Here is a 26,066-nt window from a genome sequence, read left to right on the forward strand (position 1 = left end):
GGGTGTTTGTAATTTACCCTAATAATAATAAAGAGGGAGGGAGGGGTTTGTTGACGGGCCAAAATTGCTGACTCTTTACTCTGTATTCATGTGCCTGCTTTTTTAATTTTGATAGGCACTACTCACCTTCCTATTATTATTATTTTAAATTTTTATTACTCTTCCACCTTCAATTTATTCACAAACAAGCAAATATAAGCTTTAATTCATTTATTTATATTTAATTATTGTTAATTAATTAATTTGGTGAGAATGGAGTTATGTCACATGGGCAGCCATACAAGACGTGTTATACGACTTCCTTTAGTAATAACGTTATAAGGGTTCAATCTTCAAATAATTGAAATACATATAATTCCTTGCATCTAATTTAATTATAGGTTTTTTTTTAATGAAATGATAAGAAAGTTATATAATTATATAGTTTACTTCTTTTACCCGATATGTATGTATATATATTATTATTATATAGTTTGTTCCTAAATTTAGAGTTGAAGCAATTTTGGGCGAATTATTGTTAGTGGTGTTGCAATCAAGCAAGTGTTGCCACATGTTTCATAAAATGCAAATATTGAAATTGAAAAATAGGAAGACAACATTTGAGCCTTCACTTTCAATTACTACACACCAAAACTAATGATAAGGATTTGAAGAAAAATGATTCTTTTTTATTTATTTAAATACAATTTAGATGATCGACATGATGTTTCTTCAACTTTATTACAAGTTGAATGCATAAAAATAAAATAAATGGCTTAAAACTTTTAAGTTCTTGTGTCAATATATATAATGACGTCATAAATTTAAATGCAGACGTTGTTTATGTATACAACAGTCTACAAGAGATAATCTTCTGAGCGACGAGATTAATTTTAAAATGATAAAGTAAAACATATTGTCACTGTGGTTGTAACTAATAGAGTATCACTAATACTATACAGTGACAATAAAAATTGATTAACTGGCGACAAAAGGAGTTATAAGGTATTAGTAACAACATAACTTAATATATTTATTTAGTGATAATTCTTTATGGTGTCACAATTTTTTTTTTTTTTTTTTTTTTTGTAATTTTTATTGCAATACAAACTTAATTTTGAAAAAACATTTATATGAAACCGCACATAATTGCAGATACTGGGTCTGGTGTAACATCTGGGTTGGGCCATACAGAAGCTGAATTTCAAAATTGGCCCACATCTCAATTCAAATGGACTACGAATAGCCCATAAAACCCAATCAATAACCCACATTCCACATACAAATTACCAAATGAATTGTACATTTAAGATAAATAAATTAATTAATTACAATTACAATTTTAACAGTAACAAGATGTATTATTTATGAATCATTGTGTATGAAATTGGAGATTCTGTTGGTTCAAAGTCACAAAACAAAAAACACATCAATCACCTTTTTTATTTACTCCCAGATCCACGATGGCGATAATGTTTATCTTTACACGTGTTGCTCTGTCATTGGCTACCACGAGTGGCTCGGGACCTAGTAGATTTTGTAGCATTTGGAGATTCTGATAGGCCCTGCCACAACCGACCCTAAGTTTTTTGGTTACGTTCGTACATATTCATTGATTGGAATCTCATTTGATTTCATCCTTTTTTTCATTTTATTTTCTTTTAATTCTTACACTCTATTTACATATGGTAAAATTAATTAAGCAAATATAATTATGATGACTCATATTACTTAATCCCATGTCAAGTGCTCCGTCAAAGTTGACACCCGTTTATTTACATCCCATGTCTTTAGTGGTTATTTAATCAGATCTGTGATCAAAATTCTGATAGTACGAATAACCAAGTATAGCGCACCTAACTCCTCATTGCATAGTTTAAATAACCCACAATTCCATAATTAGTTTTAATACTTTTGTACTAATACAAGGCTTTACTTTTAAGGGTGATTAAATATAATTAATTGATTAGGCCCAAATCAATTGATCGATTGAAATCCACAATTAGTAGATTAAATTGGGCCAACACAAATGCTCGGCCTAAGTGACATATAATTCCATAATTAATATCGATACTTTGTGGTAAAAATAAAATTAAAAAGTTTGTCCAATATTAATGTGACCAACCACCAAAAATAAAAAAAGAAAATATGACAGGCATCCTTGATTTGTTCGACCCTACACCCGGTTAAAAACACCGGGTGGGTCTTCTGCTGCCACGTGTCTATTTTTTGTATTTTATAATAGATTCTCCGCTAGGGTTTACCTCTAGGGGTTTTAGAAAAATAAAAAAAAAAAGAACACGTGGCAGCAGAAGACCCACCCAGTGTTTTTCACCGGGTGTAGGGTCGAAGGAACCGGCATCCTTTTAATAAAGCAAATAGTAGGAGTGGCGGTGTGGGCCCAGGGTTATTAGACGCTGATTCAGCACTGCCTATTTTTTCCTCACTCACATTAAATACAGACACGTCATAATCCAGTCTCGCCACCAATATATATATTTCATTCATATCCCCTCACACACACACATAAACACACACGAAGAAATTAAATTAAGCAAAGAGCAAAAAGGATATGGGTGAGGTAAGCCCTATTAATTTGCTATTTAAATTTTTTTTTATTTAATTTATTGTATTTAGGTACGTACGTCATTTTAATTATATTCATCAATTAATTTGAATTAAAAATTAATAATGATTGAATGAAGGAGAAGAAAGAGGCGGGAAAGAAAGAAGAGGAGGAGAAGAAGAAAGAAGAAGAAGAAGTGAAAAAAGAAGAAAAAAAGGAAGAAGAAAAGAAAGATGAATTAATTAATGAAGATAATATAATTGTGCTTAAGGTTGACATGCATTGTGAGGCCTGCGCCAGAAAAGTTGCTAGATCCCTCAAAGGCTTTCAAGGTTATATTAATTAATTCATTAATCGTGTTTTACTTTTAATTAAATTTAATTAGCACGTTTTTCAATTCATATAATTTATTAATTTATAGGAGTGGAGGAGGTGACGGCGGATTGCAAGGCGAGTAGAGTGGTGGTGAAAGGAAAGGCTGCCGACCCTGTTAAAGTGTCCCAAAGAATTCAAAAGAAAACTGGCCGGAAAGTTGTCATCATTTCGCCGTTGCCGAAGCCGCCGGAAAACAAGCCGGAGGAAAACAAAGCGGAGGAGCCACCCAAAGAAGAAAAGAAAGACGAGGTAATACATAATATAAATATATCTTCTATTCTTATTTCAAATATATTTCAATTCATGACATGTTATAACATTAATTATATTGCCGTAATTAATTTGTCTCAATATCATTTATGCGGCTGTCTCCTCCTTACCAATTCAAATACTCCATCTACATTCTAGAGAGAGAGAGAGAGAGAGAGAAATTAAGACATTGCCGACAAATTTATGTGGTGTTTGCAAAATAAAATTAAAATTTGAAATTTGAAATAATGTGTGTAGTTATTACTATTACAATTCAATTTGAAATAGTTGATTTATAGTAAGTTGATAAGCTGTTTTCAACTTATAATTTAGGTAAATTATCTCAAACGTACTTACAAATTAGAAGAAGAAAAAAAGGAGAAAAAAAATTCAATTTTTTTTTTAAATAGGATATTAAAAAAAAAAAATAGGATAATTTTTTTTTTAATAATAATAAATTTATGACCTATAGTTGGTAGTAGAAATTGGTAAGGATTGTGGGATAGATGCAATAAGTGAAATGGGGGCAGTGCAACTTGTGCTTCTGCTATATTTCATAGCTGACATGAAAACTACTGAACATCAGAAATTGGCAAAGTGGATACAGACAACCCACCATTGGCACATTTTACAATGCTAGTGAAATAAAAAGGCTACTATTGAAAATATAACCCTTTATTAATTCCCTGGATTTTTTTTTATTTTTTTTTTATTTATAATATATTTGCATGGCTGCAGTAAAATCCATGTAAATGGGGTCAATATGAATTCACGGGTATATATATCTAATCCAAAAACAAATGACGCACGTGCTTGGAAAATGATACTACATATACTTTATTGGAGTTACGTACTTTGTGGATTTTGGAAAAATCAGAAATATATTTTTGATTCTTCAACTCTCAAAATTATAAGAACCCTATTTTTCAATCGATATAGATTATATTTTCAAAATTATTTTCTTAGTTAAGATAGTAATTAGCACTCGCTAATTGGATCTTTTATTTTCGATGGAGAGAGTAATGTAATTGTTGGTCATATGTTGAGTTTAAAGAAAGATAAAACTTATGTGATTTCCAAAAAAATCCGAATTCTGAAATTTATGGGCCATTTGAAATTGGAATGAATTTTTAAATTCCGATTTTTTTTTTTTGGAATTGGGATTAGAATAGATTTTGCACTTCCAAAAAATTTTGGAAATTTTTCAAAAAGGCTAATTTCGATCCGATCCATCCCACTTTCACCCCTATTTTTTCCATGTTAATGCAATTCCATTTGCCAAGTAAAGAAAGTACTAAGTTTGGATATGAACAGAAGGATTCGTCGAACCACATGAATTTGATTCGATAGCTTCCACGATTGTGCAGTAGACAAAATTGTTCTTCGTTTAAAATAAGAAGCTTCAACGAATTTGAAGAGGAACTAGCCTTTTTTTGCTTCTTTTTGTCTAAACTTTCCCTTATTTTATCCGAGTATAAAGTTTGTATTATCACATCATCGATCTTGTGAATCTATCATTACTCGTCTCTTGATTTTAAGTTAAAAATTTAATATTACTTGTTGATTATATATTTATGAGTCATAATCTTTTTTTTTCGTTTCAAAATTTTCGCCTAGCAGCCTCCACCTGTCATAACAATTGTACTGAAAGTTCGAATGCATTGCGAAGCATGCGCGCAGGTACTCGAAAAGAGAATTCGCAAAGTTAAAGGTAAATTACAACTTTTCAATAACAATATTTTACACCAATTTAATTTTAAAATATTCGATAATAATAACGTGATGCATTAACATATCAGGTGTAGAGTCGGTGACAGCGGATATCGGAAACGATAAGGTGACAGTGAAAGGCGTTCTCGATCCAGAAGAGCTGGTGAACGACGTGTACAAGCGAACAGGTAAACAAGCATCGATAGTTAAGGAAGAAGAAAAGAAAGAAGAACAAGAGGTTAAGAAAGACGAAGAGAAGAAAGACGAAAAACAAGACGAGAAAAAAGAAAGCAAGGAAGACAACGAAGAAGAAGAAAGTAAGAAAATGGAGATAAAAAAGATGGAATATTGGCCTCCAAAGTACTACATGGACCATGCTTACGCCCCTCAATTGTTCAGCGACGAAAACCCGAACGCTTGTTCGCTTATGTAATGGAAATCTCGTTCGCGCGCGTTCGTAGTTTCAATTGAATTTATAATATCTTATTATATTATGTGTTGTTCGATGACTATATTATTATGCGCTGGCATTTGACGCCGCAGGTTTTTTTTTTAATTATTTAATTAGTAGTGTTCGAATAATCTCTGCAGATTGTTTTGCCAGAGGAATTAATATGGATGTACATAGTGAAGTTTGAGGATGTTGTTGTTTTTTGTTTGTCAAATGTATTATTTGGCAGCCCCATAACTATGTAATATGATTATTATTATTTTTTGAGTTTCTAAATTCGCAATTTTTTCCCACCACTATTGGTGCTCTGAGTCGTTGATTTAAACTTTCGTAAACGCTCGGCATGTGAATATATCCCCCCGTTTGCCGCATTAATGGAATTACCTTTTGAATATGCAAAATTAATTCATGATGATTATTTGAATGCTTGTTAAGTAGTGTTTGCCATTATCAGCTGTATTCCCTCATCCCTTTATCTTCTTTAGCTTATTCCTCCTCTCCAATTTCGGATTTTTTTTTGTTTTAAATTTTTTCAACGGTTTCCGACGAATTAATTGAATTCTTGAATTCTTGATGAGTATTACACAAGTGCTAAGCATATATACCTGATAATGTGTGACTGTGAAAGGCACAAATCTTACATCCTTAACTTTAGCAAATCTCAAGTTATATTCTAAATAATATCAGAAATTTATTTGAAATATTGTCTGCGTTACGTTACCTTACATGGTCCCTGTCACTAGTGTTTTTCGCTATTGCGTACATGTTTCGATATAGTTTGGCAGTTGCCCCCACAAATCCACGTCCAATAAAATTCATACAAAACCTCACAACAGAAAAGAAAAAAAAAAAAAAAAAGATGCCTTTGGTCCTTAAGCTTGTCGCTAGCCATTACCATATATATACCGGACCGGTACTTATTATTACGACGAGTATTGCATGCGCGTTGTATTATTCTCCATTCCACTCCCGAAAAGTGAAACACACGCCACAATCATAGATTCATTTGTGTTGCCGTTGTTCTTCGATAGTAACTTAACTCGAATTGAATTTCATGTATTCGAATTTCAGACGTATACTTTAAGAGTTACACTTACATTGGGTCAACTGATAAAGTCGTCTCTCAATCTCCAAAATCTTACTTTTATCATACATCCCATCCAAAACTGAAAAGCTCCACTCCCTCTTCGCCTTTCTAAGTGAAATTTATTAAATTTTTTTTTTTTTTTTAATTAATTGAAATGTAGCATAGCAAATAATAATTTTGAGAAAATGAGGGAAAGATGGCCTCATAATGAACGTCAACCCGAAATTGCAAATGGTTAGGCCCAGGCCCAAATACGGGTCCACCACTAACCCGGAAATGTTCGGTTCGTACACATTTTATATGGCCTAGAAGTTCGCGAAAAGTCAAATATGTGGGGACCACTTTCTGAAAAAGTAACAGTCAAAGTCTATGAGACACTTGGCGTGTACCGTCAGTCGTTTTCTCCGTCCATTATCACCGGCTCATATTACTTTCAAAATCCTAATTACAAATCTACCCCACCAAATATTTTAAAAATAAAATATTGTTTTTTTTTTGTTAATTTTTAAATTAAGTTAATTCGAAAAAAAAAAAAAAAAAGACGTCGTAAAATCACCTACGTCAGTGCTTTGTTAATTAATATTTCTTTTTCCTATGTGAAAAATCAAAAAAGTGCATTCGCCGCCACGTAAATGTGCACCATAAGGGCAATCTGTACGGTTCCAACCGAACACGCACGCGGCACATGCTGAGCTCTCTTACGTGGATTCCCGCTAACCACTCCGTCACACCAGAGTCCGTCAAATGTCATACTGTATGCATTTCCAGCCTAACGGCGTGGATGCTCCGTTAGTTCCCACGATGAAACTATGGGCCGTTTGTCCTACGTGGCTACTACTTAACGGGTCCCACATAAATGCCACGGGGGCAGCAAGTGTGGTCCTTCCGTGACCAGTGTGTCAGGAACCGGACAACACGTGACGCTCACACGCTCCAAAAAGTGGTAGCCCATCAGCCACTCTATGGGACTATTATGGCCAGTAATTTCATTCAACGAGCAATCATATAGTATTTCATTGGCTACAACTGCGAAATGACCTAATTACCCTCGTGATGAGCACTAATTAACATTCTTTGAGATTTTACTTTTCTGTGGAAAAGCTAATGGTGATTTCGATGTTTAGATTGTATTGCACCATATATTCAAATTCGAAATTATATCATTGGCTGGTGCCTTAAATTGATGGCCTCTTTTGGAATTGATTAAATCCTAAGATTCTTTTGCTTCATGGAACAACATTATTCTAAATTGCAACAGTTTACTCCATCGGTTCTTGATCAATTATCGTTTTTCAGCTATGCATGAGTGTTAAAGAGTGTCGATAATGTGTTTTGGTTTTAGAAAATAATATATTTAAAAGATTAAAAAATAATATCGATCATTTAATAATGTAATGTTATAAGAGAGAATTAATATTTAACATGTAGTTAAAATTGAAATAAATTACATTTAATTCAATATTAAAAATATAAAGCAACAAATAATATGGAACAAATAAAGAACTTAGGAATCATGCATGAACACAAAATAGCATAAATGAACCAGAAAATGGTCACCCTTTTATCCCCCACTTTCCAAATTCTTTATTCTTGGACAACTATATTTAGTTATGTTTGATTGTTTTCAATTTACATTTTCTTTTTCCGAAAATTCTTGTTTTATTTAGCTTTTCAAAAAAAAAAAAAATTAAAGTGTTTAAAGTATATTTCTCCTCTACATTTGACCGATACATTAAAAAAATATTTGACTTCTACAATAAATAATTTCTGAAACCATTCCAAACATTGCCCTAAGATTTTTTTATCGGGTATAGAATTTACAAGACTTTCTACTAGTGTGAATTATTTGCTATGAAATAATTTCTTATAATAGCATAAATATATATTCCATTAATTATATATATTATAAAAATACATTATTATTGTAATATGAGATCCATCAATTATTGATTTATCTTATCCAATCAAATTCCCTCCGCAGAGAAAATTAAATCCAAAATAAATAAGTGGGCTAATTTTTCTATAATCTGCCAAACAGAACCCAGCACCCTCTTCTGCTCCACCCTCTATATATATATATATGCCACGCGCCGAAGTACAGCGTACATAATTACCACACAACAATAATCCCCATTCCACTGTACTTACCTCTGACCAAAAACCCACTCCCATCAATGGTTTCAAACTCCACCACCACCAAGCCCGCCGCCAACGGCGGCGACGCGGCGGCGGGGGCCGCCGAAGAGAGATGCTCAGTGGAGGAGGTGGCGCTGGTGGTGCCGGAAACCGACGACCCGACTCTCCCCGTGATGACATTCCGTGCATGGGTTTTGGGGCTTGTTTCATGCACGATTTTGATTTTCCTCAACACTTTTTTCATCTACAGAACGCAGCCGCTCTCCATATCCGCCATTCTGATGCAGATAGCGGTGCTGCCGGTGGGGAGGTTCATGGCGGCGACTCTTCCGACGAAGGAGTACGCTCTGTTCGGGCGGTGGAGGTTCAGCCTCAACCCGGGCCCGTTCAACATAAAGGAGCACGTGATTATCACGGTTATGGCTAACTGCGGGGTTTCGGTTGGCGGCGGCGATGCTTACTCCATTGGTGCAATTACTGTTATGAAGGCGTACTATAAGCAGAGCCTGAATTTCCTCTGCGCCCTTTTAATTGTCTTGACCACTCAGGTAAATTTAAAAAATATATATATTTATTTATTTTCTGAATGTGTGTGTTTATCAAAATTTTCTGTTTTCAATATTTGACCTTATATATGTTTCTTCCAATTTTTCGAAGAAAATTGACAGCAGATGGTTGATTCTGGAAGATGATGAACACAAATAAATTGATTAAAAATAAATAGCCATCATTAAAAAAAACACTAAAAATGAAATAAAAATGGAGTCTTTATGGCATTTTGCAATTCCCATTTCCCCCTTTAATTTTTTGGTACCAGGATTTTGTTAATCTGATTAATTGATTAATTAATTAATTAATTACAGATACTGGGATATGGATGGGCTGGTATGTTGCGAAAGTACTTGGTCGATCCGGTTGAGATGTGGTGGCCTTCGAATCTCGCTCAAGTTTCGTTATTTAGGTCCGTTTTTTCTAACATTTGTTCATTATGTTATGATTCATTGATTTTCTAACTTCAAGAATTCGATATATCGCGTTCGAAGTTATTAGCGAACGATGACCGTTTTAGTCTAGTTATATCATTAAGCATCACCGGTACAAAATTTGTCTTTTGAAGAAGGCATTGTTATTTTAATTAGTATCTTGTTCTTAATACTGATGTAAGAGAATCTAGAAAGTGATCGAAGGTGGATCGATTCTCTGATATACGAAGCCTGTTCCGAGCACTAATATTCGAACAAAATTAAAAGAGTGGCCAATTTGTAGTTATTATTCCCCTGTTGAAAATATCAAGACAGGACACAGGATGAGTTTTTCAGACACAAGAAACCTTTTTTATTTAGTTAATGGTCCTCAATCGAAATTCTCTTGATGCAATTTATCCACTAGCCCACTTTCTGATGCCGATTTTCGATTCTTTTTTTCATCTTTTGTGCAGGGCACTGCATGAAAAGGAAACAAAGGCACAAGGCATAACAAGAATGAAATTCTTCCTAATCTGCATGACAGCAAGTTTCATTTACTACCTATTCCCCGGTTACCTTTTCCAGATTCTCACCTTCTTCTCATGGGTGTGTTGGGCCTGGCCCCACAGCATCACCGCCCAGCAAATCGGCTCCGGCTACCACGGCCTTGGCGTGGGCGCGTTCACACTCGACTGGGCGGGCATCTCCGCCTACCACGGCAGCCCGTTGGTCACACCCTTCTACTCCATTCTCAACGTCATGGTCGGTTTCATCATGTTTATTTACATAATCGTCCCTATCTGCTACTGGAAGTTCAACACCTTCGACGCGCACAAATTCCCCATTTTCTCGAACCAGCTCTTCACTTCCGCAGGCCACAAATACGACACCACTAAAATCTTGACCCCACAGTATGACCTCAACATATCTGCATACGAATCGTACAGCAAGCTTTACCTAAGCCCGCTCTTTGCGCTTTCGATCGGATCGGGTTTCGCAAGATTCACAGCCACGCTTACTCACGTGGCTCTGTTTCATGGCGGTGATATATGGAAGCAGAGTAAAGCGGCTGTGAAGAACGCGAAATTGGATGTGCACGCGAGGCTGATGAAGAGCTACAGCCAAGTGCCTCAGTGGTGGTACCTCGTTTTGCTCGGGGGCAGTATCGTCTTTTCACTGATGATGTCGTTTGTGTGGAAGAAAGACGTGCAGCTACCCTGGTGGGGGATGCTTTTCGCCTTTGCTTTGGCTTGGATCGTCACTCTCCCTATCGGAGTTATTCAAGCTACAACCAATCAGGTAAGAAAGATAAAAATAAAAAAGTTTTCTTGATCATTTTGTGTTGTAACATTGAGAAATTTATAATTTTTCGTTTGTTCTTTTGCAGCAACCTGGATACGACATAATAGCACAGTTCATTATAGGGTATATACTTCCAGGAAAACCAATCGCGAATCTTCTTTTCAAGATTTACGGGCGAATAAGTACAATCCACGCACTTTCTTTCCTAGCGGATCTCAAACTTGGACACTACATGAAAATCCCACCGAAATGCATGTTCACAGCTCAGGTCAATATCTTTAGCTATTACCATCACGTTTCAATAATCATCATATAATAAAAAAAATTAAAAAAAAATCCAATTTTCCAGCTCGTAGGGACGTTCGTGTCTGGTACAGTCAACCTCGCGGTAGCATGGTGGATGCTTGGAAGCATCGAGAACATATGCGATGTGGAGGCATTACATCCTGAGAGTCCATGGACTTGCCCTAAATTCCGAGTCACATTCGATGCTTCTGTGATATGGGGTTTGATTGGGCCCGAAAGGCTGTTCGGGCCCGGTGGAATGTACCGGAACCTTGTATGGCTGTTCCTAATCGGAGCTTTCTTGCCGGTTCCTGTATGGGTACTGAGCAAAATCTACCCGGAGAAGAAGTGGATTCCGTTGATCAATATTCCTGTCATCTCTTACGGATTCGCCGGAATGCCTCCGGCGACCCCCACGAACATCGCCAGCTGGATCATTACAGGAACCGTGTTCAACTACTTTGTGTTTAAATATCGCAAAACGTGGTGGCAGAGGTACAATTATGTTCTGTCGGCTGCGTTGGATGCTGGAACGGCTTTTATGGGTGTCCTGTTGTTCTTTGCTCTGCAGAACGAGGGCATAAACGTAAAATGGTGGGGGTCGCAGCCTGATCACTGCCCTTTGGCTTCTTGCCCTACTGCACCTGGGATTGTTGTACAAGGTTGTCCTGTTTTCAGTTGAAAACTGGGGTTTCGTGTTTTGTAACATTCGTGTACTAGAAAATGTAATAGCCCGATTACACTTCTTGAGTTTAAACCAAAAGCTTTGGCCTTTGGATTGTTGTAAATCCTTTGATAACACGGTAATGCTAAAGCGATTCGCAGTTCCAGATTCTTGCTTTACTGTGCAACTGAAATACATTTTTCGCTTCGACGATGATAAGACGAGAATCAAATCAAACCAAACACAGCTAGTCGAAAACAGGGTTTTCGTTTTTTAAGGTTGACAACAACATATTATTATCAAGAAATAGAAGAAAAAACACAGCAAGAAGCAAAATTGTACATCGAAAAACAGATTATTATTTCTATGACCGGCTATTTCCAGATTAAAAATCCAACATCGTAAGCAAATTTAACCCGACATGTAAAAAACTTTTGTTCCTATCAATTACATCAACTCAAGACTAACTCCCATGTGCAGTTTTCTTCTTTTTTTTTTCTATTTTTTTTTTACCTCTGTATGGACTTGTAAAGCACCACGGTCACGTATTTCGAGAGGAACCGATTGGTTGAACCGAGCGCCACAAAGGCAGGGCGGTTCCTATCTCTATGCATGTAGAGATGATTGAGCACCACATGCTGAGGCCTCGAGTAAGGTGGCTGAAACTCCATCTGAGGTGACGGGGCGTTGAGCAAAGTCACGTTAAGATGCTGTGGAACCAAAGGCGGCTCCTTTGCAAAGTCCTCTTGACCTAGCTGATAATTGTTGTAGCTCGAATCTGGCGACTGAGGTGGCTCGAAACCAGATATGCTGTCGGTATCTTCCGGAACATAATCCTAATTCAAGAAATGACAGCCTTTTACAAGAATGGAAATGACAAAATTCTAGAGGAGAAGATAAAAAACGAAAAAAAGGGCACCTGCAAATCAAGAATGTTGTAAGCATTTCCGGAATCGTCTTGCTCCCATGGCTGATCGGGCGAGTACCTCCATTCTCCATCCACGAGAAACCTGTACTGATAAACTCCCGAAGGAAGTACGTTCATCAAGGTGAAGTCTTTCCCTGCTCTTTGCAACGGCGTCCTGTACAGTTTAAAACGCAGTTCGTAATCTTTTATCGGTGTGACAAAATAAATTATTCAGAAATTGAAATGAACTAAACAAAAAAAAGTAACCTTGATTTCCAATCATCCCACGAACCCTCCACGGAAACTTCCTTGCCACCGTAACTCCATGTGATCATAGTTGGAATGCCTTGCTCGTCGTTGTATGTTTCCTCATTAGCCGAGCTAGTTTGCATCCATGAAGGGCTAGGGATGTTCAATTCGTCTGGTCTTTGTAAAGGGACAGCTGGCATCTGATAGAAAACAAACGACGCAAATTCCGCTCGGTCAAACGAATAAATCGTTCAAAACCTTGAATCACCAATTCCATTCAACTTTGGATAAGATTCAACAAGTATAGAGTCAAGAAATCGGCCAATTCGCAGCCATGTGTTTTTGTTCTCTAAATAATCAAACATATGTAAGATATCCATCGACACCCAAATCCTCGAAAACACCAACTATGTTGCTCTAAAAATTGAATTCGACAAAACAAGAAATCTGAAGCAAAAGGGTTTGCTATAATTAGCATCCAACATCATTGCAGCAAAATCATTTATTACCCTCATGAACACAACCATCAAATTCGTCAGATCTAATTCAATTATTGGTGTATGCTATTGCTACAGTCACACATGCATACAGTCATATACTACAATTCATATCTAACTGTAAATTTCAGTCAATTTAAACGAAAGATCCAATCTTTACACACCAAATCAGATAAAAATCAAATATTTGAGTAATAAAATTCACAAGAAAGAATCCAATGAAAAGAAAAATTGAAAAATAAATCGACAAAACTGACCTGAGGCCTGAACATCAAGGGAGATTGAGAAGCCCTAGGGCTTGGAGGGGGGGACTGCCCCATAAACTCGGTGTAGCTAACGTGCGCACCTTCTTGATCGGCCATGCTAACCTGCGCGGTGTCGGAATCATCAGCGCCGGATTGGCTGTCGCTGCCACCCTCTTCCCTTCCGCTTGCATTCCCCATTTTTTTATATTCCCCCCTCCAACCCTTTGTTGCCAAGGAACAACAGGAGAAAAATCGAATCTTTTAAAGAATCTTTATTTACAGATTCCTCTTTAATAGAGGGTGTGTAATAACATTGCTCGAAGGAAGGGGAACAGGAAAAAGGGGAGAAAAAAAAGAAAAAAAAGGAAATAGGGTACAATACAAACAAGTGAATGTAAGAAATTTATGAAGGTGATGGATCGATGAGACTGATTTAGAAAAGGAATCCCATTTTCCTTGTGATGAAAATTGTATTCTGAAGAATCTTGATTGTGACTAATTGTTCTTTCTTGATTGTTTTGATTAATGAATTTAAAAAAAAAAAGGTAAGTGGAGGCCTAAAGCAGGCTGTGGTATTACGCAATCCTGAGACTTTGGAAGTGTGTGTGTGTGTGTGATTATGTGTTGGCAATCTGCGTTTGATGTGTTTAATGTGGTGTGGTAAATTAATTTAATGTTGTACGCAGGTTGTAGTGAGAAAAAGGGTGGGGGGTGGGGGGTGGATGGGGGGTGGGGGTAGGGGGTGAAGGGGGGGTGGTCACATCATGCTTTTTGACAGGCCACTTTGTTTTTTTCTCTTATTCTTTTGGGCCTTTTCCTGAATCTGTGGGCTTACATACTCTCATTTATTTTAGGAAATATTTCACATTTATATTTTTTTTGTTGCTTACCAATATTAAATATTAATTGTGTACTCCCAATTTGAAATTTTTTTAATTTAATATTAAAATTTAAAACACTCAATTATTATGAAACTATCAATGTTTGTAGAAAAATCAAGATTTCTTTTTTCAATTTATTTGTGTCTATATATATAATTATATATACATATGCAAAATGACTAAATGTCAAATAGTACTGCAAAAATCTGTCATTCATAGTTGAGGGTGGTTACAATTAGCCACATACGAAAGTTTTTTCGTAATTTGACTTACCTTTACGTGGTGATAGTAATTTACCCAATTCAATACAACTTCATGAAACATGAGACACTAAGGCAATGTTTGGAAGCGTTTTGGATCTTATTTTGATTTCATTTTGAGGAAATATGTTTTGGGAGAATAATTTGAGAATAAAAGTAATGTTTGTTTGTATTTTGGAAGGAGACAAATTACACTATAGCAGTCAAATCATGTTTAAAGGTGTTAGAAAAAAATATTTTTGAAGAAAAAAATTGAAAGATGAAGTGATATTTATTTATTTTTTAGTGAAGACATTTTTTACTGTAGCAGTCAAATTATTTTACTGTAGCAGTTACATCATGTCAGAAGGAGAGATAAACTTTTGAAATTGTTTTGACAAAACGATTTGAAAAGTGTAATAAATCTCATTTTATTTTGGAGAAACGATGAAAATAAGTAGAAATAGTTCCAAGCATTGCCCGGATATTTTTGTAAGATATTTTTGTATATTTAATTTCATAAACAAATTGAGATCAACAAATGGGCCCTTCAACAATTTTACAAATGGCCAGTGATTGTACTACATTCGACTGTAGATAATTAATGCCCATATCTCCTACCTACCCACTTTGTTACATGTACACATTAATTTTTTTTTTTTTATGAGAAACAATTATTATTATTATTATTATTTTTAAATGTCACCAGTTTTGATAAATAATGCATTGATTTGATTGAGTCGACTAAAACTTAGATATAATTCTTATTAGTATGATGGAAAATGAATTCAAGAAATATAAATTAATTTTAGAGTGAGAAATAAAAATTGAGTAGGAGGCGATGATTATTAATCAAAAGAAATCATGATGTTGAAAGGGTGGTTATATGTCTTTGTCATCATCATATAAAAAGGTTAAAGTGAATAATATTATTTAGTGGGGAGGGGTCTCCTTGCAAATTATGGTAGGGGCCAAAAGAGCAAAAGTTGCAACCGTGGTTGGGTTCCCCATTTCATCACGAATTACCATTAACATTTAATATATTTCAAATCATAACAATACCAAACATGTTTAAAAAGTTAATCGCGATACCAGAACCATTACCAATAATATTTGGATATCCACGGGTATCTACTTAATATATGTATATTAAGTGGTTGAGAATAACCATATCAAAAACCCGACGATTTAATTTTCTTTTACCAAAACAATTACGAAACCCTAATAGTTTCTACAACAAGTTTGAAACAAGGTGGATGCCAATCGATAGCTAACGGATCGATATTTTTTTCCCAATCCTATGTATGCTTATCAACATAATTTCTATACAATGCTTGTATTACTTGAGCCCGGCCCATTATCTTTATAAACTATTTGTTCGGCTTTCTTTTGGGTCTCTTTGTAAGCCCAAACATTATATATCCATAACAACATTTGATTTTTCACACCAAATTCACATAATAATTCTCCAATTAATATTTCCGAACTCATAATTCATACAACATGAACCCTAAAAACAAACAAAGAACACAATATACATCAATCATTAATTATAAATTTATAATCATTTACATATTCTCTACTCTGCAACTCCAACTGTGACTTAAGCGCCATCCAAACAAGCTGCATGCAAGAATTATATGCTCGATTTCTCGATCGATCCATATGTAATTGTTTTTAAATTTCACGTGTGGCTGCGACGAGGCATCATCAAATTTATGTTGTGGGTGGTGTAACTGCGAACCCCTTCGCCAACTGAGTCCAATTTTATTGGTTTCTTACTGTGATTCCTCGTACAAGATTGTCTACACGCAGAAGAACTTGGGAGACGAAGAACCCTAACATGGCAAATATTTTCCAGATTTGGATTTGCATGCAGACGCGAAGGAACATCTATTTGGAACTCTCCGGAACTATCCGTACTTCCTCTTCCCGCCCATATTAACCCCTTCTTCTTCCCCTTCCCTCCACACACCACCCCCATAACCGCCCCTGCACCAATATTATTTTATAAGATATTAATAACCCTAAACTTGGTAACCTAATACACATATTTAAATATGTGAACATATTTATGTATATATATACCTGAAATGGGATAGGGTTGGATGGAAGTTTTGTCATTTGGTGCAGCGCCGGCATGGCAGAGAAGTTTTCCGCCTATTACGACGGTGGAGAGCTTTTCTTCGCCGTAGCCGGCCCACTTCACCAGCTCCTCCCTGCCGGATAATTCACCCAAAAAGTCCATTTTGCCCATGGCTGCAGTCGCTTTGATTTGCAGGAACACTACGAAGATGAATACTAACAAAATCATCTTTGCATGATCGGAACTACTGCGGTTGATTCTTCGAGGGAAAATATAGCTACTCATGATCTTCTTAACTATTTTTTTTTGTTGGTAAGCAACTTCTCTTGCTAATAACTTGGTGTCAACGCAAAGAAGAGAGACAATGAAGTTGAAGCTAATTAATTAACCACCTTTGTGGGAGGGTTTATATAAATATATATACATATATACATATACATACATATACATATATATATAAGTATTGCATGGTTCACATGCCCTTTTCGTGTGAATTTTGGAGAAAATTACAACTATGGTCTTTCACCAAACTCTTAGTTGACGTTTGCCTGTCCAACTTTTTGAGTTATTTTCGTCTATTTTTATCATGCTTCAATTGCAATCAAGGGAAATTCTAGGTCGTCAAAGATACACTCAGGGGTGTTTTGGTCATTTCCGTTGACTAATATAAGGTAGAGGGTTTTTTTCAACTTTGGAATTTTGATTTATTTTGTGACTTTTATTAAATAATAAGTAAGAAAAAAAAATAAGGTTGGTAGCCTAATCTTATCTAACAAAATTTAATTTATTTATTGTTTAAAGAAGAGCAAAACTGATGAGCCTAAATTAACAAGACCAGTCCACGTAATTGGGCTTCGGTAAACTAGCATTACAGTTTTGAGTCAATTTTGTCAAGCCTACCCCCAACTATAATTTTTCTGCTTGGAAAACACGAAAATGCCCTTTGTCATAAAAATTTCATACATTATACTCCATGTAAGACTTGTACGTTATAAGTGGTGGAGTCAAAGTCAGCATTAAATATTTTTTTATTGAAATATAAGTGGTGGAGTCAAAGTCAGCACTAATTGGTATATAGGGAAGTGGTGAAGTATATATGCTGTATTTGAAATGATTTTTACGAGTCTAAATAATTAACTATTAATTTGTTTATTTATTAAGTATTAATTAATTACTACTATAAATTGTTAATCGATTATTAGCTAATTACTTACTAAATAAATATTAATCAGTAATTATTTATTTATTTATTGATAGATTATTAACCAATAAATGATTAATTAAAAATTCAAAATTCAATCATTAGGATTTATTAATCATTTATTAATAATTAAATAATCACTAATTAACTAAGACATAACAAAAAAGAAAAGAAAGACAACCATTCATGCTCGTGTTTGTAAAGAAAGTTTTTGAAAATGAAAACCATGTTAGTAAAAATGGAACCGATTTATCAAGTCCCTAGTTATTTATTATTCACATATTTTAGCAATAATATTCACATAAAAATGGTACATATAAGGAAGTAATAGTTATTTGTATACAGAATTACTAATTAGTTTAAAAATTGATTATTAATTAAATTTCTTCAAATTTATATCATATTTGATGATCGTGCATGTGAATTATTCAACAGTTGAAGCAAATATATATCCGGGAAAAAATAATATTTATAACTGATAGAAAAAAGAAGTGATGATGATCCATCGATCCATCCAACAATTAATTATATATGTTATATATGATCAATGGAATTATATATATATATATATATGGGGTGCATGTATTTTCTCTACTGGCAAGCGCACACCCAGACGTACACACCAGGTTTGACTTCCTTGAGAACCGTAGCGCATGTCGAGCAGCCACCGCATTTTCCGGCGCATTTCGGCGGCGCCGACCCTTGCAACACCCTCCTCGCCGCCGCATAGTTCCCGGCGGTGATTTCTGATTCCTTCAAGCCATTTTCTGAAGCAGACGATGCATCGATTCTCGTGGTCACGATAAGAAACATGCAAAATAAAGCTGAGACGATGAAGCAAAGGTTATTTGACTTCATACTGTATCTATATGTGTATGTATGTGTATATATATATATATATATATATGCTCTTCTCTTTGTTGAAATGTACGATTTGTTTCAGTCACACTGAAGGTTTATATACAGAAAATTAATTAATTAACTAATGTGGTCTGTGATTGTGTTTCCGAAATTATATTATTCCCGCTGCGAAATCAAGGAAATAAAAATCTTTGTTATTTTCAAGATTGGAAGATAAAAGGAAATGAGATAATAGTTATTTTCCTGAATTAAATATATATATCTAATTAGTTTTAATTAATGTCCGCCACTCATTATATTATTATATCATAAACTTTTTTTGGAATCGTGAAGTTTTAATTAGGCGTTTGAGAAACGTCAAGATTCAAAGATGGATGTTCAAACCCAACTAGTACATTAGAGTAGAACTTCTTCGATAAATTAATAATCTCGCTTCAATAATAATTTTTCTTTTTTACTCCAAGTCAATAAATATGTAATAAATCATTAATTCGATATTTTGATATTTCGCTAAATTAATACTTCCTCGGTCCATTTTTATATGTCGTTTTTGGTGGTTACACATAGATTAAAATAGTCAATAAATATGTATATATTATACCAAAAATAGCTTAGTAAATACTCTTGTTGTTAATTATTTTTTCAATTAACTAATTAAAAGTGATAAGGGGCAAAATTGAAAAAAATGCAATTAATATCTTATTGGAACTTTAAAATGACAAATAATTTAGGACAAAAAAACACTTCAAAAAAGACATATAATAAGGGACAGATAAAGTTAGGGGTGCATGTTGGAACGGATTTTCCAATTTCCGCCGGTTCCAATCCGAAAAGTTCCGATTTTGGAACAACTTTTTTCATTCCGACTTCCGAAATTCCGATTTCCGAAATTTTCCGATTTTTTTGGATTGAAATTGGAATTATATAAAATAAATTTGGAATTTCCGATTTCCGATCCGATTTAGTTCCGAAATTAATTCCGAAAAATTCCGATTTTTTTCCGAAAATACACCTATAAATAGTATATATTATATAATACTTATTTTCCGAAAAATACACCTATAAGTTTTGTTATAGGATTTTGACATAATGAATTGTTATTAGAAGTTTTATTGGATATTATGTTGTGTTTATTTTTATTTTTTTTTTTGAACTGAATTTAGTAGTTATTAGTTTTACTTTATCGACGTGGATGCTCTTATTTTCGAAAAATTGTGAAAATTTTAGAAAATTTCGGCTAAGTTTTAAAATTTTAGAGCTTATGTGATTTCCGATTTTTTTCCGAAATTCCGAAATTTCCGGGCTTTTTGGAATTGGAATGAATTTTTAGATTCCGAAAATTTTGGAATTGGAATTGGAATTGATTTTGTACTTCCGATTTTTTTTGGAAATTTTCCGAAAAGGCTAATTCCGATCCGATCCATCCGACTTTCAGCCCTAGATAAAGTAGTATTTTGTTGGTCCCAACTGTATATGTTACACGTCTTGTGGTATTTATAAATAATGGGTAAATTATCGTGACCTATCGAGGTAAAATTGGTTACATGTATAACGATAAATTTGGTAATATTAAATGGATGTTCCTTCGAATTTGAAATATTCCGTTAGAGTTAATTCCGTAAGGAAAAAATGCAAGACATAGAATACTTCAAAGGAGTGACTGTAATTACAGAAATAAGATGGGTATTTTCATAATTTCATGTTACATCAGGGGTATTTTCATAATTTCATGGCAATTATTTTCATAATTACTTTACCACTCCTTCTTAACCATTATTCTTCTAGTGGAATATTTAAAAACAGACATTAACAAAAGATATATATATATATATATATATATATATATATATATATATATATATATATATATATATATATATATATATATATATATATTTATTCAAAGGGGATTCACGAATCCAATAAAAACATAAAAAACTTCCCCATATATAAATAACAGCTTCAATGGTGACCGCCGGGTGAGTTAACCCTGCACGTGCAGAACCACGCGTACTGGTCGGGCCCCACTTGCTGGAGTTCCGGAAAGCACGGCGTACAGCCAGCGCATTTTTCAGGGCCGCACTTCGGAGGCGCCGACCCTTGTAGTTCCCTCCTCGCCGGCGCTGCCACCTTCTCCGCTCCTATTTCTGATTTCTTCAGACCACTTTCTCGAGCTGCCTCAATTTCATTGGTCCACGTAAGAACTATGCAGAGCAACGCGATGCAGCAGATCATACAACTTTTGGACTTCATTTTTAATTATTAATTAGTTATTATATTTTCCGATATATTTTGATTCTATTTTGACGGGTTGGCATCTATATATATATATATAGAGGGGAAATAAAGTTAATTAATTACTAATTAGCGCTATCAGGTCCATGATTCTGCTATTAATTAATAATTATACTATATATTAGCGTATGATTTTATGAAATATTGTGTAACGCTTCAATCAAATTCAAGGTATTAAATTATTGGAGATTTTCAGTATTGGAAGATTAATTAGTACTAAAAGATAAATGAAATAATTATATTTGGTTCATGTTTTAATTTGGTTTCTAATGTGGGCTTAGTCAAAATAATATTATACAATCTGATTGATAATTCAATGTTATAAAAAAAATATATTTTATCCATGTGTAAAAGTTAATACAAATTAAGTAAATATTAAATACATTTTATTTAATTAGTTATTATGACTTTTTTTTAGGGGTCAAACAAATTACAGTAATCGAATCATCAATAGAGAAAAATGGCCAATCACAAATTTTGGGATGAATTGAAACGTTTAATATAATAATTGATCATTAAAATATTAATTAAAGATTACCGTTTTCATCACATATATATATAGGATTGGGATATATATATATATATATACATATATATATATATATATATATATATATATATATATATATATATATATATATATATATAATTTGGCTATCTAAATTCTTGCCACACATGCATGTGAAAACAAAACGATTGTTGCACTATAAATGCAGATTTCTCGAATACTATCAAATTCATATTAATGCTGTAGCTGAATTTCTTTTCTTTTCTTTTCTTTTTGGCTATAAATTAAGTTCACCATAGAAGCTTTTTCTGCAACTTACCAGAAAAATAAAAAAAAAAATAAATAAATAAAATAAAATAATAAGATGGCTTGTGACCACAAGGGATTAGCGGTGGTTTTGATGATTCTACTGTTGGTTACAGCGGTGGCCGTTTTTCCGTATTACATGCAGCCCGATCCTCCGGCTTCGTTAGCCCTTTTCTTCTCCGTTTTACCAATGTCTGTTTTGTTTTACTCTTTCTTCATGACTCTCTTTGTTTGGTAGGCTTCTCTACATTTTTATTTTTGTAAATTAATTTCATGTAATTACTTTTGGTTCTGTAAATTAAATCCTCAAATAATTATGTCGGCCGGAAGGCGCAGTTTTGATCTGCAATTGCATGCATGTAAATGCCGATGTATGTATGTATGTATGTGTACATTTATATTTCATCATTCGATTAGGATTTTGTATCGGTTTTGTGAGTTCTTTTATGCAATTTTATTTAAGGGGATACACGCGCGGCAACTATTTTAATTGATTTTTCGCGGGAAGTTAGATTATTTGAATATGTAACTTGTGCGTTTGTTTCTTGCAGACGCGTGTAATGCGATAAATATATATAGTAAAATTAATTAAAACGGAAAAATAAAATTGTATGTCGTTAAGTACTAGCTAGCTGAATATCGTAACTCAACAAAAGGATAATGTAATGCGAACAAATGAAGTTTAATACTTGGATTTAATTAATTCTGAGAATGAGTTGTGAGAATGTCAAGCATTTGGTAGCACAATTCATCAAAAACATATATCGATCGGCACAATTTTAATTTTGCGAGCCAATTTGTAATTTGCTAATAGTTTCGTGGTATGAATTTGAAACGTATAACAATGTAAGGGTAAATTTGTAGTTTGCTAATAGTTAAAGGGCTATATTGGTCCATTAACGTTAATAGGCGAAGCCCAATTAAAGCCCAACAGACATTTTCTTTAGCCGGCCCAAAAATAGACTCAAAACTCGAAAGACATATATAATAGGATCCACAATATATAGACCCGAACTTACCGAAAAAGTGCCAATCTGATGTCAAAAGTCTCGTTTGGTTGTTAAGATTTATTGTGATTAACCGAATACTTGAATTTTATTTGATATTTGGTATCCTCAATAATTAGTCGAATCGACCTACATATAAATAAGATAAAATAATTGAGTTTCATTAGATTATTTAATCTTAGTTTGACAATTAAACGAGACCAGATATATATATATATATATATATATATTGTTAGAAGTTCATATATTTAAATCATAGGACAATAATGGCATATATAATAAATTCCACAATATAATTCAGCTAGTGATCATGTCATCTGAAATGAATAAACAAAACATACATAACTGGAATTTGTGACCAAAATAAAGAAGAAAAAAAATATCATAATTAAAAGCATGCATAATTTAAATAATTAAATGAAGAAATTTGAAAGAAAGCTAGGAATTAGGGCCAATACAGAAGAGAGTGAGGGGGTGGGGGATTATATATATTGTATTGATGAGAAATGTTGGTCGTCGTTCGTCTGCCGGTCAATGCTCGACAGTGCTGCCCAACTGTGAGGCCTTATTTCCCAGCGGCGAATACCCTTCTCTCGTTCACTACGCCTTCCCTGCCACGTGCATGCCTCTCTCTCTCTCTCTCTCTCTCTCTCTCTCTCTCTCTCTCTCTCTCTCTCTCTCTCTCTCTTGTTCACTTGTTTTGTTTTGTCTTGGCTCTATAAATGTGGACACTTGCCCATTTAATCCTCTCTTACTTTCGGTTTCAACTTTCAAAAAGAACACACCCTCAGTGTGTGTGTTTGTGCGTGTGAGATATGGAACTCGGAGCAAATAATAATGGAGGAGGCTTCCATGGCTACCGCAGAACTAACTCCTCTGGTAAATTTATTCAATCTCCACCCACTTATTAGTAGCTAGGGTTTTCTCTCTCTACCCCCATCTCTCTCTCTCTCTCTAGCTAAAAAAACCCGTGTATACTGTATATATATATTTATCTTCTTCCTGTCCTTCTGCACGCCCTTGTGTGTCTGTATGTGTTTCTTTGCCTGCCATTTTGTACTTAATCTTTGACCTTTTTTCCTCATTACATTGAATATATGATCATCGATCTGCATGCAGAATAATGTATATATATGTATTTATATTTCATCCTAAGAAATAATAGTGTAGCTAGCCGTTCTTGAAGCAGCATAATTGCCTCTTACAAGAGCTATTATATTCCTGATTTTTTCTAGCTATTATATCCATGGAAGAACATTTCACAGTGACTAATAACAATAACTGCAAAATTTTGTGTTGCTGCGTAAAGAGATGGAGTGTTTTCTGTAAAAAAAGACAAACAAAAAAAACCAAGTGGCGAACATGCAGTATCTGACCCCACAATCACACACGTCACTCATGCATTCTACCTCAGACACACCCCCCCCCCCCCCCCCCCTCTCACACCCCCCAACAAACTATAGTCATTTTCTTACTCAGAAATAAGCAGAGACCTTTTCTTTAATCTTTTCCTCTCCAGGTACCTTTCTCTCAATCTTTGACAATAACTGTATTTTTTATTTATTTTTTACTATAAAAAGGAGTGACATTTATACTCTGACCTGTAACATGTCTGTCTGATTCATGCCTATACTTTATTATTATTATCTTTTTCTTCCCAACATTTACTTTGATTTATTCATGTAATGTTTCATATTCCATGATAAATTGTGCTTTTACTCCCATATTTCCATTTTCTTTCTTCTTGCAACAAATACATTTTTTTGTTGGTGCTGATGCCCTTGCTCATTTATTGCTGGTATTTAATTATTTCATTGTTTTATTTTCTTGGGGTGGGGTATGGTGGGTGGGTGGGTGGGTGGGTGGGGGTGGGGTTCAAGATTGTTCCGGCAGACGAAACGTTTTGAGTTGATGAGTAGGATACAATAATAATATTTAAAGACGACAAAACACATTTCTGGTGCTCTTTTTTCGTCTCTTTTTCACCTCTTCTTTTGTCCTCCTCCTACTACTACTATTTGTTTTGTTCGCCTCTGAATTTTTTATTTTCTTTTTATATGGGCCTAATTGATTGATTTCTTCCGGCCCATCATACTTCATCAATTAGCCCATTGGACCTGTCAAATTCATTTCTATATATATAATATATATACCGGAAATATACAATAATAATAAATTGCAATTTTCACGATGAACAGCAGATATGAAATCGCCGGACATCACCATGGGCCTGCCGTCGCCTCAGACCAACAACCACCACGCCGCCGCCTCCGCGGGCGGCGGAGCCGAGGACGCAGAGTGCGTCGTCCGCGAGCAAGACCGGTTCATGCCGATAGCAAACGTGATCAGAATCATGCGCAAGATCCTTCCTCCGCATGCGAAGATATCGGACGACGCAAAGGAGACGATACAGGAATGCGTGTCGGAGTACATCAGCTTCATCACCAGCGAAGCCAACGACCGCTGCCAGCGCGAGCAGAGGAAGACCATCACGGCCGAGGACGTCCTGTGGGCCATGAGCAAGCTCGGCTTCGACGACTACATCGAGCCCCTCACCGTCTACCTCCACCGCTACCGCGAGTTTGACGGCGGCGAGCGCGGCTCCCTTAGGGGTGAGCCGCTGGTCAAGAGGGTGCTCGACCACGGCGGAGGCCCCATGGGGTTTCCTGGGGGTTATCCGGCAGCGGCAGCTTTTCATCACATGGCGGCACACCACCATCATCATGGCTTCTTTGGAGCTGTTCCGCCGATGAACTTCTTCAAGGATCCGACCAATGCTGGGCCGTCGCAGGCTGCTGTTGCTTGCGTTGACCCATACCCGCAGTGTAAGGAGCAGTTGTAGAAGTTGATTAGCTTTTCATCGTCGCAGCGTTTTTAATGTTGCTTGCTTTTCTAGGTTTTCATCAAGTGTAACAGTAAACAAATATCGTGTAGCTTAATCAAACTTATGTTTAATTTGCATTTCCAAAATTTCTGACTGCCATTTCCTGCAAATTTGATTTTGATTTAGTACAT

The 26,066-nt window shown here is 35.0% G+C and overlaps 5 protein-coding genes across 6 annotated transcripts; 3 read left to right on the plus strand and 2 right to left on the minus strand.

The window, feature by feature from the left end:
- Positions 1-2,501: 2,501 nt before the first annotated feature.
- Positions 2,502-5,606, plus strand: LOC105968997 (heavy metal-associated isoprenylated plant protein 7-like). The gene is made up of 5 exons (XM_088811521.1): positions 2,502-2,560; positions 2,685-2,877; positions 2,967-3,169; positions 4,790-4,880; positions 4,969-5,606. The coding sequence occupies exons 1-5, from the start codon at positions 2,552-2,554 to the stop codon at positions 5,310-5,312; spliced, it is 840 nt and encodes a 279-aa protein (XP_088667647.1). The 5' UTR covers positions 2,502-2,551; the 3' UTR covers positions 5,313-5,606.
- A 2,722-nt stretch (positions 5,607-8,328) lies between these two features.
- Positions 8,329-11,935, plus strand: OPT3 (oligopeptide transporter). The gene is made up of 5 exons (XM_012993367.2): positions 8,329-9,101; positions 9,417-9,514; positions 9,992-10,817; positions 10,906-11,088; positions 11,170-11,935. The coding sequence occupies exons 1-5, from the start codon at positions 8,592-8,594 to the stop codon at positions 11,785-11,787; spliced, it is 2,235 nt and encodes a 744-aa protein (XP_012848821.2). The 5' UTR covers positions 8,329-8,591; the 3' UTR covers positions 11,788-11,935.
- LOC105968720 (SNF1-related protein kinase regulatory subunit beta-2) lies at positions 9,990-14,466 on the minus strand. The gene is made up of 4 exons (XM_012993369.2): positions 13,680-14,466; positions 12,944-13,125; positions 12,689-12,851; positions 9,990-12,605 (listed from the first exon to the last, which is right to left on the minus strand). The coding sequence occupies exons 1-4, from the start codon at positions 13,863-13,865 to the stop codon at positions 12,279-12,281; spliced, it is 858 nt and encodes a 285-aa protein (XP_012848823.1). The 5' UTR covers positions 13,866-14,466; the 3' UTR covers positions 9,990-12,278.
- A 1,773-nt stretch (positions 14,467-16,239) lies between these two features.
- LOC105968535 (uncharacterized) lies at positions 16,240-17,268 on the minus strand. The gene is made up of 2 exons (XM_012993167.2): positions 16,876-17,268; positions 16,240-16,779 (listed from the first exon to the last, which is right to left on the minus strand). Exons 1-2 carry the CDS (start codon positions 17,156-17,158, stop codon positions 16,472-16,474), a joined length of 591 nt encoding a protein of 196 aa, XP_012848621.2. The 5' UTR covers positions 17,159-17,268; the 3' UTR covers positions 16,240-16,471.
- A 6,495-nt stretch (positions 17,269-23,763) lies between these two features.
- LOC105969019 (nuclear transcription factor Y subunit B-1) lies at positions 23,764-26,021 on the plus strand. Of its 2 annotated transcripts, none has more exons than XM_088811558.1 (2): positions 23,764-23,930; positions 25,250-26,021. In XM_088811558.1, the coding sequence occupies exons 1-2, from the start codon at positions 23,867-23,869 to the stop codon at positions 25,891-25,893; spliced, it is 708 nt and encodes a 235-aa protein (XP_088667684.1). In that variant the 5' UTR covers positions 23,764-23,866; the 3' UTR covers positions 25,894-26,021. The 2 variants fall into 2 exon arrangements, with proteins under 2 accessions (XP_088667684.1, XP_088667685.1); XM_088811559.1 differs by having other exon boundaries at positions 25,253-26,021.
- The last annotated feature ends 45 nt before the right edge of the window (positions 26,022-26,066 follow it).

This window comes from Erythranthe guttata, chromosome 13 (assembly GCF_056151865.1).
Source record: "Erythranthe guttata isolate IM_541 chromosome 13, IM_541, whole genome shotgun sequence".
Classification (NCBI taxonomy): Eukaryota; Viridiplantae; Streptophyta; class Magnoliopsida; order Lamiales; family Phrymaceae; genus Erythranthe; species Erythranthe guttata.

Bases quoted from the DNA above. Each gene is read 5' to 3' on its own strand.
- LOC105968535 (XM_012993167.2), bottom strand. From the start codon at position 17,158: ATGAGTAGCTATATTTTCCCTCGAAGAATCAACCGCAGTAGTTCCGAT. The intron at 16,780-16,875 runs GTATATATATAC...ATATTGGTGCAG, and splicing joins CCAACCCTATCCCATTTCAG to GGGCGGTTATGGGGGTGGTG.
- OPT3 (XM_012993367.2), top strand. From the start codon at position 8,592: ATGGTTTCAAACTCCACCACCACCAAGCCCGCCGCCAACGGCGGCGAC. The intron at 9,515-9,991 runs GTCCGTTTTTTC...TCTTTTGTGCAG, and splicing joins GCTCAAGTTTCGTTATTTAG to GGCACTGCATGAAAAGGAAA. The intron at 10,818-10,905 runs GTAAGAAAGATA...GTTCTTTTGCAG, and splicing joins TTCAAGCTACAACCAATCAG to CAACCTGGATACGACATAAT.
- LOC105968720 (XM_012993369.2), bottom strand. From the start codon at position 13,865: ATGGGGAATGCAAGCGGAAGGGAAGAGGGTGGCAGCGACAGCCAATCC. The intron at 13,126-13,679 runs GTCAGTTTTGTC...GTTTTCTATCAG, and splicing joins CCTTGATGTTCAGGCCTCAG to ATGCCAGCTGTCCCTTTACA. The intron at 12,606-12,688 runs GTGCCCTTTTTT...TTCTTGAATTAG, and splicing joins ACAACATTCTTGATTTGCAG to GATTATGTTCCGGAAGATAC.
- LOC105968997 (XM_088811521.1), top strand. The intron at 3,170-4,789 runs GTAATACATAAT...TTCGCCTAGCAG, and splicing joins AAGAAGAAAAGAAAGACGAG to CCTCCACCTGTCATAACAAT. The intron at 4,881-4,968 runs GTAAATTACAAC...TTAACATATCAG, and splicing joins GAGAATTCGCAAAGTTAAAG to GTGTAGAGTCGGTGACAGCG.
- LOC105969019 (XM_088811558.1), top strand. From the start codon at position 23,867: ATGGAACTCGGAGCAAATAATAATGGAGGAGGCTTCCATGGCTACCGC. The intron at 23,931-25,249 runs GTAAATTTATTC...CACGATGAACAG, and splicing joins CCGCAGAACTAACTCCTCTG to CAGATATGAAATCGCCGGAC.